The sequence below is a fragment of the Pelodiscus sinensis genome, chromosome 1 (genome assembly GCF_049634645.1).
Source record: "Pelodiscus sinensis isolate JC-2024 chromosome 1, ASM4963464v1, whole genome shotgun sequence".
In the NCBI taxonomy this organism is placed as follows: Eukaryota; Metazoa; Chordata; order Testudines; family Trionychidae; genus Pelodiscus; species Pelodiscus sinensis.
The window spans coordinates 6,975,824-6,994,184 of record NC_134711.1 but is presented as its reverse complement, the minus strand read 5'-3'; the positions used below and the strand labels follow the sequence as shown (position 1 = coordinate 6,994,184).

General features: G+C 52.4%; 1 protein-coding gene across 5 annotated transcripts in view; it reads right to left on the bottom strand.

Annotated features, from left to right (window-relative positions):
* The window catches only part of PLXNA4 (plexin A4), a 684,657-nt gene that overhangs the window by 92,758 nt on the left and 573,538 nt on the right, over window positions 1-18,361 (bottom strand). For all 5 annotated transcript variants that reach the window (XM_075925673.1, XM_075925677.1, XM_075925684.1 and 2 more), the window contains 4 exons: window positions 11,804-11,955; window positions 10,864-10,981; window positions 4,919-5,055; window positions 1,361-1,528 (listed from right to left, as the gene is read on the bottom strand). In XM_075925673.1, the coding sequence (XP_075781788.1) occupies window positions 1,361-1,528; window positions 4,919-5,055; window positions 10,864-10,981; window positions 11,804-11,955 (575 nt within the window). The remainder of the gene's footprint in view (window positions 1-1,360; window positions 1,529-4,918; window positions 5,056-10,863; window positions 10,982-11,803; window positions 11,956-18,361) is intronic.

The following is an 18,361-nucleotide window of genomic DNA, read 5'->3' as shown; positions in this document are numbered from 1 at the left end:
CTAATGAGAGACCCAGCCAGGCCATAAACGGCCTTCCCATGATATTCCAGCACTCGCAGTTTGGAAAGCAACTGGAGGAAGTGCAGGAAAGCAGTGAAAATTGAAAGGATTGGCTACATGGTGAGATAATTTGTGCTAGAGGGTGTGATTTTCAAAGGGAACCAGTGTATTCTGCATTAACTGGCATGTGGAGACACTGCTGCTGTGCACTGAAGATTCCCTAGTGTGATTTAAGGTAGCAAAGTTTCAAACAGCGTGATGGTAAAGCACCCAAGGGAACCTCTAGTGCTCACCAGCAGGGGCGGAATGAACCAATCCCTGTACAGCAGCTTTGTGACCTTTAGAACTCACCCCCCTGTGGCACACGTCCCCCTGAAGCAATGACAAGCCCACCAAGGAAGTGAGGAGACCGAACCCCATTCAGAAAAATACAGTTCAAGTTCTGGAGGAGTTTTATTTTATCTCAATGGGTTCAGTCGTCTCCAGAGAGGATCATGAAATTCTCCACTGGGACCCTCCTGGAGAGACATCAGCATGGACCTAGCCAGCCCCAAGGGAAAGTGGAAGAGTCTGCAGCAGAATCCGGTCCTCTCCCTTATTACTTATGGGGGAAATCCTGTTGGGAGGCAAATATGGAACACAGGGGATTTGTGGGGGGAGGCGTAGGGGTGGAGGGTGGAACTCTCCAGTTTTTAGTACTGGAGCCAAAATCTCTAGCCTTGGACCGGAGACCACCTTGTAATTAAAGCAACTGCCACGGTGTTCCCAAGACATGCACTCGGCAAAGGCTCGTGTGTGGCTTTTGCTTCTCTAAGGAGGGAACCGTGGCCTGCTACAGGATATGCAGAGGGCCTGATACATGCAAGCACTGCACAAAATCCCCTTGCAACCATCTGAAATCACGCAAAAATCCCCTAGCGACCATCTGAAATCACCATCCCTAGTCAGCACAAGATCATCCATATGCAGGGGGCATGCACACACAGAGACAACACCCATCATTTCTCTCCTCATTGGAGAATGTGGGTATCGATCCCACTACCTCTCACATGCAAAGCGAGCGCTCTACCACTTGAGCTAAACACCCATCATGCCTTTGGGACCCCTCCAGCTGTAAGGCAGCGTCATCCGCGCTTAGTCCTGTGAGGGGGTGAGTCCCCTCCATTTCCATTGGGCTCTTAGGCACTGATTCAGCAAAGCACATGCTTGGCCACACTGAAATCAATGTCACGTCACCCACTGGATGTGCGCTGCTGAACGGGGGGTCTTAAATCAGCGAGAAGAGCCCATGCACCCACATCCAGCCCTGGACAAGACAAACAGGAGTCAGAGTTAGAGGAAACAGGGGCTGTATTAGTACCTGAAGATGCTCCACTCTGGCTCAATCCTCAGGATGGTGGGATCCTCCATGTATTCAAACTGCAGCTCCTGGTGTATCTTGGCCTTGTCCACCCTCACGGACACTTTGACCTTCTCAAAGCCCTCGTCTGAGGCTGTGGTGTTACAGACAATGTGCATCGCAGACCTCCTGTGAGCAGAATGCAGTAAAAACCAGCCAGGCATTAAACCGTGTGTGCAGCATGAAGTCACCGGCCACCAGCCCTGCTCTCCGCTCCCCCCGTCCAGTGTTTTGTAACTAATGTATCCCTAACCTGGGGAACTCACCGCTGTGGCCTTTTGTGGGAACAGAATGTCAGAGCATCTGAATAAAGATTAGCATCTGCAGCCCCACAAGCTAGAGTCAAATCGCAAGGGCTCTCAATGCTCAACCCTCAGGGAATAAACCCAGGCCTTAGCTGGGATCCATGAGACAGTTCACTCCAGAAACAGCCCCCCCCTTCCGGACGGATGAGTGTTTGATTTCTTCCTTCAAGGCATCAGCAGGGACCACTGTCATAAGAAGGGGAACAGGTTGTTTCTGCAATCAGCTTTCCCATCTGTAATATGAGCTAACACCACCCTCTTCATGGCGGGGGCGGGATCTTTGGTGTATCAGGGGCAGCAGCGCGGGTTGCCAGGTGGGGGATGGTCCACGAGGGAAGCCCATTTAAAAACCAGCTCCCCTCGCAGACCGGCTGCCTGTGATCCTGTGCTGCTGCCTCTAATAAAGAGGCAGCAGCGCAGGGTGGAAACAGCCCCTGTCGGGGGCGGGAGGGGGAGGGGGCGTGTCTGAGCTCCCGGACCTGACGCAAGCCGAAACTGAACCGGGCTGCCCAGCTGTCTGGCTCTTAATACATTTTAAATGCAGAGTTGCAGCAGGGGTAGGTCCCAGACCCGTTCCTGGCCAGCCTGCTAAAAAATTTACTGGGGGCGGGGGGAGAATGCATGTAGTCTATAGCATTAACCGATATGCTTTTGCTTGGCGGTTAATCAATTAATCGACTACACTACTACATCTCTCATCTAAATTTTGCAGCTAGCCTCTCTCTGTAATGGGTGGAGCAAAGACCCAGTGATCGGTGACTCAGTCCCCACTCTACAATCATAGGACCAAATTGTGCTCCCTGTTATCTGTGTGCTTCACCGCTTCTCCCTTTATATCCATCCAGCCTCCCCCCCCAGACATCCTCACGCCCAGCGTCTGGCTACAGGCCCCACTGCCCCTTAAACACAAATGTTCTCTCGTCTTGAAGCAGCGCGGCTGCAACTGCCCTTCACACCTGAACGCCTGAATCGTGGGCTGTTCCTACACGGCCATAAATCACAGAAGTCAGGTCCTCACATGCCCAGGAATGATTCATGGCTTGACAAATGCAATAGACACAGCCCGGGAGACTGGAGTCTTGTAACCCCCAAATTGGGGTAGGCCATAATTGCTGTACCTTCCCCTTCCACCGCCTTACCAATGTGCCTCAAATCTGCAACGGGCAGGCTTCCTTGGCGGGGGGTGGGTGGGCAACGCTTAGTGTTTGGCCTTACTACTACTAGCGTGCTCCAGGGCTGGGGAGGAATGAGCCTGCCTTATCCTAGGGTCAGTCCTAGGACCAATCCTATTCAACATATTCATAAATGATCTGGAGAAAGAGGTAAGCAGTGAGGTGGCAAAGTTTGCAGACGATACTAAACTGCTCAAGGTAGCTAAGACCAAAGCAGACTGTGAAGAACTTCAGAAAGATCGCACCAGCCAAGTGACTGGGCAACTGAAAAAATGGCAAATGAAATGTAATGTGGATAAGTGTAAAGTACTGCACATTGGAAAAAATCACCCCAACTGTACATATTATATGATGGGGGCTAAGGCAGGCTCTTACTACTCTAGTGGTGCTCATGGTGATGGCGTTTGGCCTCTGCCATCTGGATGTGGACTCTGATTCATGAACACCCCGTAGAGAGACTGACTCTGGAACAACACCGTCCTGGAGCGGAAACGAGCTGCTAATCTCGAGCTACAAACCTCTGCGCCCTGTTCTCCGCTGAGCCACCCATTTCACCACCTTGCAAGATTATTTTTAGAGATGAGAGAGCTGCTTTATTCCCCAAATCAATTGTTGTTGGGTTTTTTTAACTCTGAGGAGGTCGGGCTGCAGGATGGATTTTTTTTTGCTCTGTATTCCCAGACTGGCTAGCAAAGCATGGGGCCCCGTGGAGAACTGCAATGAAATTTAACCAGGGACCACAGAAAATGGACATCAAATGCTAAGCAAAAAAGTGAAAAGAATCCTGTTTTTCCACCCAGAGCCGTGGACAATAAGGATCTCCTAATGGGATACAGGAGGCAGATCTCTCTCTGCAGAACAGAGCTGACAGACAACAAGGGGGAAAGGGGTGTACATAAAAGAGATACTCTAATTGGCAAGACTACTGTGATTTTTATCTGCTTCACACCTATCCCAGTACGGCCCTCAGGGTGTGTAGGGAAGATCTAGCTAGTCTAAGGAATCACGCAACCTCCCTTTTGATCTTCACCCTTCATGGTTATTTTTACTTCTAATACAAACTGTGCCTGAATGATCTTGGCAGTCATAGACTCAAGGCGGGGGTGACAGTATTGTCCTGTCCAGCAGACATGGACACTCCACTTCTCCGGCAGCTCGGCCAACACTGCTCAGTCCTGACCAGTGTTCCCTGCAAGCTGTGGACTTGGGCAGCCGCTCAGGGGAGATTCAAATGCCACCCCGCTGATTAGCAGAGCATCCTCAGCTAGGTTTTGTAGTTTTATTGGTGGTGCACATTCGCACATGCCTCTGTGCACAGAAAAAAAATATTCCACACATTGGTGGGGAAAAATCCATGGATGGAAAAGCTGAGGGGGGACATTGGTCCTGACCAGTGACATGCTCTGCTGTTCCAGTCTGAAGATCCCAAACGTCTCACCTCAACCCTCGGCTACAATGCCCGCTGCTAGTCCAGTCGGCACCTCCCCAAGACCTGTCATCTGGGTCTGCACGGTGATTAGAACTAATATTCTAGAGCAGTGTTTCTTGAACTGTGTTCTGTGGCACACTGGTGTGCCGCGGAGAACAGAATTCAAAATGGCTGCCCTTAAAGGAGCAGGAGACCCTCTTTTTTTTTTTGCTCAGAAACTTTCCCCCAACCCTTTTTTTCCTCAATAACTTTCTCCCTGACCCTTCCACCCCCCCATCCCTTTCTTTTTTTTTCTCAACCAAAAATCGTTGGTGTTCCTCATTAAAAAAAATATTGTTTGATGTTCCTTAGTCTTAAAAAGTTCAAGAAACACTGTTCTAGAGGGACCAGATAAGAACCAGCGAGCACCCACTCACACAGGGAAGGGGCTAGCGCACTGTGACCATGTTCCACGTGCTCAGCCCAGCCCTGAGGCAGCCTGGCTCAAAGGGTGGTGGCCAGAGGGGGCCATTTCCCAGCCTGTGCCCTAATATTCTCATCAGACAACCGTGCCAGCCACACCTCTCTGCTCGCGACTCCCTGGCCTGGCATGGAAGGATGTTACAGTGCGCACCTGTAAAAGAGACAGGGCTGCTGCCCAAAGGTCACCACCACGTTGCTGCCGGCATTCAGGTTGGTGCCTGTAATTGTCACCTGGGTGCCTCCCGACACTGGGCCCCGCTTTGGTTTCAGGTCGGAGAGCGTCAGCATCTGTGGAGAGAAAGGGTCACGTTGAGAAGGCATTGAGGGCAGGTGAGCGGCTCAGTAGCAGTAGGAGTGAGGTGCCGTTAGCATGTGCCTTATTCTAGCGAGCTGGTAAGCAGCAGAGGCCATGCGCCTTGGTAGCCAGGATCCTACTGCTTTAGCTAGTCTCATCTCTTAGCTAGTCTCTGAAACTGGGCCAGATATTCCCGTGACTCATGACTGTTCAGTGATTCCCAAGGGAGTTCCAGTGGGTTCAGCAAGGAGTCTTGATTCCCCCTTGCTTTTTAGGGGGCTCAGAAGTACCCTTGCTCCTATACAGCAGCATCTCAGTTAGCTGCCTGGGCTGACGGATCTGAAGCGTCCCTGTGTGTGTTATACCGACCTCGTGAAGGAGTAAGACGGAGGTTCACAGAGATGAACCCAGCAGAGAAATGACGCTAAAACAGGGGTCTAAAACTCCTAGCCCACAGGACACCCTCGACCGGAGCAATTGCCCGAGTCACCAGCCCCAAGTCCTACCCCTTCCCACCATCACTCCGCCCTCTCCCTCCCATGGCACCCTGTCCTCGAGGTTTCAGTTTTGGGGATCATTGGGGGGCCTGATGCTGCAGGGCAGCAGTGGCTGTGCCCTGCTCCCGCACTTACCCCCACAGTGATCCCCAAAGCCGTGTCCTTAGCGGCTGCAGTGTCATTGGGGAAGAGGGTGGGTTGACGGTGGGAAGGGGGGAGCTGGAAGTCCTGGGCCAGACTGTGCAATCGCTCCAGCCGGGGACCCCTGCTCTGAAACCCCGTTGATGTTAACAGCAGATGAGCTTCTTTCTCGAGGGTTGTGAAGCTAAGGTATAGCATGCAAGAGAGGACATTGCCCCTGCTACAGAGCTCGTAGCGCCGGTGGCATGTTCTGCAGGAAGCTGATCATGCTCTACTCAGTCACAGAGGACTTTCCCATGTGAGCAAAAGGAAAGGGTTCAACATGCGGCTCTATGTAAGACACTGGATCTCCCCGTGACTCCGTTACCCACCTGTTAAATGAGGGCAGGAATACTTCCTGCCTTGTCTGTTTAAATTGTAAGATCTTCAGGATAGGAACTGTCTCGGACGGGATGTATCTACAATGCCTGGCATAACAAAGCATTGATCTGTGTGTGGTACTCTAAAGCTACGTTTACACTGCAGCTTTTGCCGCAAGAGCCTATGCAAATGAAGCATGGATTAGCATATTGCTGTGCTTCATTTGCATAATTTATTTGAGCCATTTTTGCGCAAAAACAAGCAGTGTGGCCTTTTTTGCGCAAAAACCCCCCATCCACGCTGCTTGTTTTTGCGCAAAAATCCCTTGCGCAAAAAAATGGCTCAAATAAATTATGCAAATGAAGCACGGCGATATGCTAATCCACGCGTCATTTGCATAGGCTCTTGTGGCAAAAGCCGTAGTGTAGATGAAGCCTAACACTGTTAATAAGGGCAGGTATCATTTCCAAATCACAGAACTGAAAGAGACCTCAAAAGGTCATCACGTCCAGTCCCCGGCACTCATGGCAGGACCATGCACCCTCTAAACCAGTAGTGGGCACCAGTCGGGGGTCTATGTGAGCCCCACAAGACATTTTGTTTTACTGTTGCCCATGTGCAGGTTGCCAGATTCTGCTGGTTTTCATCTGGGTCGTGTTTTTCTTACCAGTCTTACAAAAGTGACGCACACGTAAAGCAAAGGCACGTGAAGCGAGGCGCACGCTGACTGCCCACAACGCTGGCGGTGAGAGCCGGGCGCGCTCTCTGCATCCAACCACAGTGCTGCTGTGGTTCAATCAGTGCCCCCCGCAAATTCTAGGTACGCAAGCACAGGGAGCAGAGCTATTCTACCCAGAGAAGCCGTCTCGGTGTAAGGATGTTAAAATGTGGTTATCTGGCTAATCATGCAGTCGGTACGATTTGTATCGACTACACAACGAGTCGATAAGGACAGGCAGAGCCGCAGCGGGGGTAACTCCAGGAGCCGGCTCGACATGGGACTGAGCATTCCTGGCTCGTGTTGGCACCAGGAGCCAGCCACGTGCGATTCTGCATTTTAAATGTAGTAAGAGCTGCTGGGCTCTCACTGCATTTAAAATGCAGAGGCGCAGCGTCCCAGACCAGTGTGAGCCGGGACTGCGTGGTCCCAGCTCGCGCTGAGTCCAGCAGCCCCTGTCCACAGGGAGAAAGGGGGGGCACAGATAGGGGGTGCTGCAGGAGCAGCCTCTCCTATCCCCCCTGCTGCGTCTGATAGAGGCAGCGAGGTGGAGGGCAGGCAACACCATGGCGATGGTGCTGGGGGGAGCCGGCTTTTAAGCCAACTCCCCTCAGCACTGGCTCCTGTTTCCCACCCTGCTTTGCTGCCTCTCATAGAGGCAGCAAGGGGGGAGAAAGCGAGTAGTCGATACTCCAGTCGACTACCCAGTAAGTTTATGCGTATCGGGATGTCGACTAGTCGCTAACAACCCTATCTGAGTTATGACAATCTCGAGGCCCATTGAGATTAAGAAGGGCCACTCACGTGACCCACTCACTGGCCCATTTTGCCCATCATTGATCTAGACCACTGCTAACAGGTGTTCGCCTAAACTGCTCTTAATCTCCAATGATGGAGTTTCCACAGCCTCCCTATGCAATTTATTCCAGCAGTTATCCATCACTTCATTTGGTTTGTGCTCACTTTTTTTTTTTTTTTTTTTTTGAGCTCCTTTTCAAAACATGCCCAGATTCTGGACGAATGTATCTGAAAAGATTCCTTGAGGGCCAAGAGAAAGTGAACTCCCCCTTCCCCCGCCCCAATCAAGATATAATAATCATACTCCAAAGGCACAGATTACACTGATACCAAAACGCGGAGAGGAAGCATCCATGTTCAGGAAGAAATCCGAAGTTACAGTTTATTCTTTCATTAGCATTTTAATAGAAAAACTTTCCACTCACTCCCAAGTGAAAAGTGACTATCTGCATTTAAATGAAGTGGGTTTTTTCCCTAAGAATGATGGCACACAAGCTTGAAGCTCTCCCCAACTCCTCAGAATGAGCTGGTACAATACATTATCATCTTCCTGAGTTTCAAAGACCATTGATAAAATTGTATACAACCACCCAACACACGCACTGGTTCCCTCTTTCACCCCCCCTCCCCACCCCCGCCCCAATCACTGGCAAATCATTTAAAAAACATACGGAAACCTTTCTGCTTCATTCCACATGAAGTTAGCCGTTGGAAAAGGGGCAGAATGGACAATTGCAAGGGGTCTGAAGTCTTCTGTTTATCTACACAACTGTGTAAGCTCCCTGCATTCGCACCTGGCTTTAATGCAGTGGTCACCAACCAGTCCATCGGGATCGACTGGTAGATCTTGGAACCTCTGACAGGTGATCCTGACTGGTTTGGCCAAGAGGCTTTCAAGTGCCAGCACTTCAGTTGCCCTTCCTCCCACGGCTGCGCATCTCCTGCCCTTTGTCTTGAAACTGCCCCTCCCCCTGGGAACCCTCCTGCTTGCTGTGCAGGGCAGGGGAGGGAGAGGAGGGGGCTGATGTTAAGGTGCCCCTTCTCCCACTCTTTATCCTTTCTCCGCAGAGCAGAGAGGAGGCACAACGGGACTTGGGAGGGAGTTTTCTGGCTGCGTTAGGGAGTGCTCCAGGGCCAGGGAGGGGTGAGCTTGCCTTAGCCCCACTGCAGCACCAACCAGGAGCCACCAGCAGTGCCTCGCCTACACCCCAAGCACCCCTGCATCCAAGTGCCATCCCAGAGCCTGCACCTAGAACCCCCTCCTACATCCCAACGGCCTGCCCCAAGCTCAGCTCAGAGCCTCTCTCACACTCCAGATCCAGCCCTTAATCCAAGACCAGGGCCTGCACCCCAACCCTTTGCCCCAGCCTGATGGAAGTGAGTGAGGATGGGCAAGAGAGGGAGGATGGAGTGAGCAGGGGTGGGGCTTTAGAGAAGGGGCAGGAGGGAGACAGGGTGGGGTATTTATATGTGAGGTAGATCTTAGATTGCACTTACATTCCAAAAGTGATCTCGTGCTTAAAAAGGTCGGAGACCCCTGCTCCAATGGGACCATCCTTTGGTGAGATGCAGCTGCCAGCACCACGACCCAGCAGCAGATCCCTTAGCCTCTCGCCCAGGATTGCCAGCCAGGGAGCAAAGCAGCACGGACTATGCAGGTGCCAGCTTTGATGCAGTTACCTGGCTAGTGGGATCGGGACTGAGACTCCCCAATTCGTTCCACAGAAGCCACCGAGCAGTCACTGGCCACTCTGAATCACTGACAAGCCCCGTGACACTCGTGCCAGTGACCAGGAGGAGAAAGGTTCCATGTTCTGTCCCGGCCTCCGCGTTACCTTTCTCCTCCCCTGCGGAGTTGCGGGTGACAGCTATCCGGCCACGCAGCTGCCACCTTTGATTCTAATGTGTCCGATCCCTCTGAAGCCTTGCACGGCGTGCTGGGATGTGTATGGAACACAACGTGGGCAGCGCGTAATGCAGGCAAGGGAAGGCATTGCCTTTCCTGAAACTGCCTACACTCCCCGGCCACCAGGGAAGACCCAGCTTGGGAGGGCAAGTTCCAGCCCCGCCCCTTCCTCCTGAGGCCCCACCCCTTCATCCACCTCCTCCCACCATGGAGGCAAGCCCCACCCAAGCCCCGCCCTCCAAGTGGCCAGGAAGGATAAGGCTGGGGTTGAGTGGGGCTTGCCTCCACAGGGGGGAGGAGGTGGATGAAGGGGTGGGGCCTCAGGAGGAAGGGGCGGGTCTGGGACTTGCTTTCCCCAGCTGGGCCTGCACCTGCCGCCCATGTAACACCGCAGAGCCAGAGCCAGGCCATCTCCCCACACATGGCCCCTCCCACCCGGCAGGGCCAGGCCATCTCCCCACACATTGCCCCTCAGGCAGAGCCAGGCCATCTCCCCACACATTGCCCCTCAGGCAGAGCCAGGCCATCTCCCCACACACTGCCCCTCAGGCAGAGCCAGGCCATCTCCCCACACATTGCCCCTCAGGCAGAGCCAGGCCATCTCCCCACACACTGCCCCTCAGGCAGAGCCAGGCCATCTCCCCACACACTGCCCTTCATACCCGGCAGAGCCAGGCCATCTCCGGAGGATCGCGCCAGTCTAGACGCTTTTTTCCGGCTTTTCCCCAAGCCGGAAAAAAAGCGGCGGCCATGTTTATTTAAATCCCGCGGGGGATATTTAAATCCCCCGCGGATTTCCCTATTCCCAAGTTCAAAATTAGCATGCCCCTTCCGAAGAAGGGGCCAGTGTAGACGTCGCCCATGAGTATATTATTTTGCTACTTTTCCATCTAGTTATTATGCAACAGGAATATTGTGGTGAAAATAAAAGCTTTCTCTTTTCTTTTTATTAACCTGGCATTGGTTAATTTTTGTGTCCTGGTTTGTACTTTAGGGGTGAGATTTCCCAAGTAGTCTCTCCCTGATTTTTTAGCATATTTGAGTGGTGAGGGAAGTTTTATACCAAAGCCTGGTAGATCAGGTTTTGGGGTACTTTTGCTGGCCCCCACTTCTGCATGTATCGTGCCAGAGTGGGGAAGGAGCCATGACAACCAGCCAATGGCATGTCGATTGCAACCGGGAAGCAATGTTCATGCTTGCTGCATATGGGCCCTGCTGCAGAGTGGAGGGGAAGAAAGAGCATAGGAGGAGGTGAGAGAAAATGACCGGCCGACTCCACTCTCATCCAAGCTCAATGGACAGACCTGAATTGATCTAAACGGCAATTGGGTGGGGCCTTAGTTCCTTCTGCTCCTGGGGGATGCTCTGCGAAGTGGCTTACCATAAAGTAGTAGAGCTGGGAGGACCTGGCCATGAACTCAGGCTTACACTCGGCCACGCAGATCTCCACGAATCCGGCATGCTGGCTGGGCTTGGCTTCTCCCATCTCGCACACTATCCTGCATGGAAAGCATAAAGGAGGGGCAAGGGGTTTGGGTCAGTTCAGGCTGGTCCCACAGACCTGCTCTGCAGAGCCCGCAGCCCGGGAGATAGACCCTGCTCGTTCCCAGAGGCTGCCAGCCCTGGACCCCAAGGAACCCCTGGGGACGCTGATCATTAACCAGGTGTGTCTCCAGACCTTGGGGCCAGATCCGCAGCAGGTGGAAATCAGCTTCACTCCCCTGAAACCCACAGAACTAAGATGGTTTATACCCACGGAGGAGCTGGCCAGTTAATCTCTCTCCTCTCCTCTCCTCTTCGCACTGATTGCTAGTACAGCCTGGCGGTAGCATGTGGGTTCCAATAGGCTGTAGGGTCCACTCATCAGCTCCCACTCAGCGCTGGCCACTGCGGTGCACGCTAAGTTCTCGGTGCTTCTGTCCTCAAGCCCAGCTCTCTTCAGCCCAGCACTGGTGGCTGTCCACCAAAGTGGGGCAAAGATCCCAGGGGTGGGGGACAATCCACATGCCCTTACCTAGAAACACTGGGGCAGGGGCATAGGAACTCCTGCTGGGAGCATGGAAGTGAGGATCCCAAGGGACCCACGCCAGCCATAGTCTGCTGCAGTGCTTTGGAAGTGACTTTGTAATAGCTAGTATAGGAGAGGGGCTATGCATTACTCAGCCCTCCTCTGTGCAGGGTTTGTCTGCCCAATGAATACCTTCGATTATTGGCTTCTCCGGGCTTCCTGGGGGCTCTAACTCCTCTGGTGGAGCCAAGGGCCTGGGGGCAGCAGAATTAGTGAATGTATTATGTCACACTCCAGTTCCTGGCCAACTTACTGCTCCGCCGGGATGTATCCTTCCACCAGCGGTTTGCACTCCACTCCCGCCACTTTGACGTGAGATGCAATGTCCCGGAACTCCAGTCCCAGATTCTCCCCCCGGATCGTCACTTTGGTTCCTCCTTCCCGAGGGCCCGTCACGGGGATGATCTGAAGCAAAGAGGCAAGAGTAATCAGAGAAACGCCCGGGCATCGCAAAGGCCACCAAGATTTCCAGCAGGAGTTGTAGCAGCGTCTCATAGGCTATCGCAGACTCGCATCACCCTGCATGGCTCCTGTACAAACACATTCGACTCGCTTCTGCTGGTCCCAAACACACGATTTCCAAAATCCCACCCCATTTGATACCGCTTGTCACCTTCCCTATGTGAGTAACACTGCGCCATGTCACTACAGCATATCAAGGGATACCCGGAAACAGGTGTTTCTACTTGTACGGGGATGGGACTTTCGCAATGAAGTTAATCTCCAGGTTTTGTAAACATCCATCAGTTGTAAAATTTCATCAGTGGAAAGTGGTGGGGGAGGAGAGGGAGCAGGGAAAAGAGAGGCAGAAAGGTCCAGCCAATCTCGCCGATAAACTCAGTGCGTGATCCAAGGAAGTCAGGACATGGACTCGCATTGAAAGGCTTCAAGGAGCTTTTGATTGGCTCCTAAGAGAAAATCTAGCTGTTCACTTCCTGCTGAGTAGACACCTACCAGAAAAATGCTGCTCAGACACTATGGAAACAAGGGTGCCAGCTAGCAGCAGCTGCCATATGGCAAAATACACTTTCCAACGGCATTTCAAAGGACACCGTCTGAAAGCGACAGCAGAGGGAGTGGGAGGCGAAGGGCGAGGGGTTGCGTGTGCTTGTTGAGTGCAAGAATTTCTGTTCACTATGGCTTTGTCTACACTGCAGGGTTTTTGCGCAAGAAGCTTTTTGCAGAAGAGATCTCCCGCAAAAACTTCTTGTGCAAAAGCACGTCCGCACCTCAAAAGTGCATCACAAAAGCAATGTGCTTTTGCGCAAGAGAGCGTCCACACTGCATGGATGCTCTTGCGCAAAAAGCTCTGCTTTCCATTAACAGAAGGGCCATCAGAGCACCTGTGCTTTTTCTGATAGGCTCTTTTTGTGCAAGAAACCCCTGCGGAGCGTCCACACATGCCTTTTTGCACAAGAGCTGTAGCGCAAAAAAGAGTTATCCCTCGTAGGGAGAGGAATAACTCTACCAGCAAAAGCCCTCTGTCCTGTCGATTTACTGTATTTTTTTTGTGCAAAAACGCACTTGAGGTGCGGACACGCCATTGGTTTTTGAGCAAAAACTTTGTAGTGTAGACATAGCCTATGGGTAGGGATCCTCCTCTCCTGCAGCCAGCCCAGTTCTCGTGGGGGCCAGTGGGATGGAATTTTCCTCCTGAACACACAGTCTGGGTCTGTTCAAAGCCCTGGGCTGGGAAAGAGATCACTTAACATCTCAGCATTTGCTGTGCAAGTCTGAGGTACTGATGGACCACTACATCTCAACATCTGCTGTGCAAGGCTGTGATACAACGGACCACTGCATCTCAGCATTTGCTGTGCAAGGCTGATGTACCAATGGACCACTGCATCTCAGCATCTTCTGTGCAAGGCTGAGGTACCGATGGACCACTGCATCTCAACATCTGCATTGCAAGTCTGCAGTACAATGGACCACTGCATCTCAACATCTGTTGTGCAAGGCTGCGGTACAATGGACCACTGCATCTCAACATCTGTTGAGCAAGGCTGCGGTACAATGGACCACTGCATCTCAGCATCTGCTGTGCAAGGCTGCGGTACAATGGACCACTGCATCTCAACATCTGTTGTGCAAGGCTGCGGTACAATGGACCACTGCATCTCAACATCTGTTGAGCAAGGCTGCGGTACAATGGACCACTGCATCTCAGCATCTGCTGTGCAAGGCTGCGGTACAATGGACCACTGCATCTCAACATCTGTTGTGCAAGTCTGCAGTACAATAGACCACTGCATCTCAACATCTGCTGTGCAAGGCTGCGGTACAATGGACCACTGCATCTCAGCATCTACAGTGCAAGGCTGCGGTACAATGGACCACTGCATCTCAGCATCTACAGTGCAAGGCTGCAGTACAATGGACCACTGCATCTCAGCATCTACAGTGCAAGGCTGCAGTACCAATGGACCCACGGGATTCTATTTTTGTCCTCCTGGCCCACCATCCAGTGTGGCTGGCAGAGAGGCCACAGTTTACACTCCCTGACACCCCTCCCCTCATGTCCCCTATAGACTCGTTTGAGTGTGTATGAGGCCCACCTGTGCTGCATCATCTGCTTGGGCGAGCCAAGCGCTGCTGAAGGGTGAAGCCCCCTGCACTTAAGCCCGCAGTGTGCCTGACCCTTCAGCAGGTGAGTGTGGGAAGGTGGCCTCCTGAATTCCCTTGCTGCTGGAGGCCATCTAGGCCTAGGGATTATTACGGACATGAAAGGCCAAACCAAGGAGCCAACCGCAAATGACCTGAATCCTGCCCTGTCTGTTAGTTATGGGGCCTACCTGGTTTGCCAGATGAGATGATGAGGGAAAGGTGCTTCTCATAGCTGTTCCAAAGGCCTTTCTCTGCTGTCCATTCAGAGGCTGCCCTGGTGCCATCTGCCAGCACTGGCATGGATCACTCCACAGTGAAATCATGGGAATTCCCCGCTAGATGTTCTCACCCGTTTGCTATTAGCACTGCCAGCTGGGAAGCCACGCAGGCAGCTAGATCCTTACACTGCAGTTTTCCAGGCAGATAGATCCCAAATGCTGGCAGGAGCTGGGGGCGGCGGGGAGGGTGGTACCTGGTTACTCTCTGCTGCTTTCCAATGCCAGGTTAGAAACACCCCCGATGAACGGCACTCCCAAGCCCCACCTGCCATTACCGCGGGCACCAGAGTGACAGGTCCCACTGGAAGAGGCTCAAGGACAGCACAGGGGGTTGGTGTTTGGGTTTGCAACTGATCTCTTACAGCTCCAGGACTGCCCTGCTGCCTTTCCTGTGCCTGTGCCACCAAGCCAGAAGGCAAAGACTGGCTGTCTGGAAGAGCGGAGATGGTGAGCTCTGTTTCCTAGGCCATGCACACACAGATGGCTGGCAAGGGTGGGTTTGTATTGGAGTTAGAGCCCCCAAGGGTGCCGATCTGGAACAGCTCAGGACCCATATGCTACCACTGCTAGCTAAGCGCACGCAGGCAGCGTACGGAATGGAACTGACATTCTGCTGCTGGGAAAGCCCGCGTCTCCCCTCCGTGCCGCAGTTTCAAGTAGAAGTGGGTGAGACATTTGTAAACCCTAAAGCCGATCTCACTGTGCTCTCTCCAGCAGGGGGCAGCGGTTCTGGATCCACTTTACAAACGTCCTGAGTAGGGATCTCTTCTGGGGAAGCAGGTGGGGATGCCAGCGACCTTGTGGGACGAGCAGTCGGGTTATGGGGCAGAGAAACCCCAGAACGGAGCCCATCTCAAGTGCAGTGAGGGAAGGAGTCATTCATTCCTCTTTGCATGAGGCTCTGGGTGGAAGCCAGGTAGGGCAACTTGCTTGCTTGCTATGAAACAGCAAAACCCACTTTCAGGAGGAAACTGAGGTGAGATTGTATTTACACCCGAGCTTTCAAGAAGACCGTGTGCAGAGGCTCTGATGTGAGGGCACAGGGTGCCAGAATCTTTCTGGCTGAAATGACAGCCACTAAGAAAGCCACTGTCCAGGAGAGGTGGAATAAGGAGCACTATGCTACAGGTTCAAACAATGGTCCCATAAGACCCAGTTCCTGGGGAAGAACCGGTTCTCCCGCTTGAGATTAGAAGGAATCTGACTTTGGAAGGCGGAGGGTGGAAAACTGACAGGGAGACCAGGCGAACCTCGAAAGAGGAACCTGTCTGAATCTTGCAGTTTTAGGAGCAAGTCTGTTTTTTGTGCAGATGAATGCACGAGTGAGACTCCTCATGGGGGTGCCCCGACAGAGAACTGCTGCCATTTTGAGAGGTAACTACTTAGTAGGACCTTAGAATATTGCTCTGAGCAACGCTGCTCTCTAAGATTTAGCCATGGAGATTCCAGGCCACTGGATGAAGGGAGCCCAGCTTCGAATGGTGCAGCTAACTGTGGTCCTGAAAAATCATAGCCCGGTGCAACAGATGTGGGATTGGAGTTGCACAGAGAGGACCAGTGTTGACAGGCTCATACTGGGGCTATCAGACATGGTCTTGCCTGATCTTTAGCAGCACTCTGTGCATGGGGAAGTGGGGGGAGGAGGTCCTGTCCGAGGTAGTAGGAAGGAGACGCTGATGCAACCAGGACAGCAGCTTTGCAGGGTGTAGAACTGGTGACACTTGCTCTTGTAGCTGTTTGCAAACAGAGCTATTTTCTCCTCCCCCCTCAGAAATGACTCTCACCAGAACCAGACAAAGAGACCACCTGTGCGCATTGCACCAGTGAAGTGACCTGTCGGCTCCCTGAGTGTCATCGGATGGTAAGAGGCCTCCAAGTTGATTGAGGGGACCATGCTAAACTCCCATAGCTGCACCATGTCCCGCCAAAGGAGAACAGCGTGAGCTCCTCCCTGCCTGTTGAGATATCAGGCGGCTGCCGTGTTGTTTGGGAAAACAAACACGTTTCTGCCCTGGATGTTGGGTAGAGAGGCCTGACAGGCTGCATCAACCTCTCCAAGTCCCCTCTCACTGATGTGACGTAAAAGTTCTGCCGTAGACCAAAGGCAGAGCTTTCCAACCCCGCGTTGACAGGTCTGAGGCCAGAGTCATTGATGGTTGAGGGCACATAAAGGGAGTCCCCCTCACAAACTGTGAGAAGATCCAGTCAGCCATTCAGAGAGACAAGAAGTCATGGAGATACCATAAGGGAAGTGCCCAGACGGCATCTGTTTGGTGAGGCCAGCCACGTCTGCAGGGGTCGAAGTGCAGCCTGGCGTGTTGTACCACAGATGTGCGTGAGGCCACGTGGCCTAGGAGCCTCATGCAATTTCAGCCTCTTGTGATGAGTTCTGAGGCGTATTATCAGGGATCGGATTAACTGGAATCATCCCTCTTGGAGGTAGGCCCTGGCCTGAATAGAGTCAGTGACTACACCAATAGATTCTATCCTCCACACTGGACCGGTCCATATTTACCAGAAGGCCTAGGCCCCGAGGGCCTTGAATGTCAATTGGATGACTCAAATACTCAACAGTACCAAAGATTTTGACTAGCCAGTCATCTCGATAAGAACAGACCTGCTCTCCTAACCGCCTCAGGAAAGCTGCCATTACTTCCGTACATTTTATGAACGCCCAAGGAGCTGCAGACAGGCCGGACAGGAGCACCATGCATTGGTAACAGGCACGGTTCACCACAAATCTGAGGACTCTTCTGTGTCCCTGGTACACTGACACATGAAAATGGGTGTCTCTTAAACTGAGAAAAACTTAAAAAAACAACCAATAGTTTAGTAGCACCTTAAAGACTAACAAAACATGTAGACGGTATCATGAGCTTTCGTGGGCACAGCCCACTTCTTCAGATGACCGGAGTGTTAGAAGGCCAGACTATTTGTTGTTTTTTAGGTTTTTCCTGTTACAGACTAACTCGGCTACCCCTCTGAAGCTCTTAAATGAGGGCAGAGTACCAAGGAGAGGATAATGGAAGCTGGAGCGACCGTGCAGAACTTTATTTTATGTGATAGTAATTGAGTTGGCACAGGTCTCAAAGAGATCCAGGAGCTCCTTTGGCTTTCAGGATTAGGAAATAATGGAAGTAAATCTCTTTCCCACTTAAATTCTGTGGAACCTCTTCCACAGGTCACACTCGAAGGAGAGATTGAACTTCCTGAGCCAGAAGTTCTTCAGGACAGGGATCGCTGAACAGGGACAGGAAAGGAGGATGAGAAGGAGAGGTAGAAATAAACTGGTGGGTATATCCCACTTCCACCATGCTCAACGCCCAGTGGTCTGTGATGAAATGGGACTAAACACTGAGGAAATGGGAAAGGTGATTTGCAAATAAAGGAGAAATAGGGTCTGGTATGATGGAAACTGGTACATTATACTCCAACGTCCCATGAGACTGCCTGCTGAGAGCCCCCGGGATGAGGCAAACTTTGATGTCATGGCAGAAGGGGCTGGCATAGATGACGGAAACTACTGTGTCTCTTCCTTTGATGATCCTGGCAAAGAGCCAGGGCAGAGTACCAAAGCGGCTGTTGAGGCCTTCCTTGAAGGATCTGGAGTGTACAACTGTAACGGGTCCACCCGCTGGTGAGCGTCCTGCTGTGGCCGAGTGATGCTGTGCAGGGTCCTTGCTGGGTTCTCCGGTCACCCTCAAAGTCCTGGAACCAGGGCCTGACTAGCCCCGTCCACGGTGCTAGTAAGTCTCTGCTTGTCTTTGGCCGCCGGGTCCAGATCTTACCTAGATCTAGTCTCAGCTCACACTGGGAACTAGCCATAGTGCTGATCTTCCAGTCAGGGTATAGACCTGACTGGGTTGAGCTCCTGAAAGGAACTGCCAAGCCCCAGCCTTGCAGCTTCTTTTATATCTCTCTGCTGG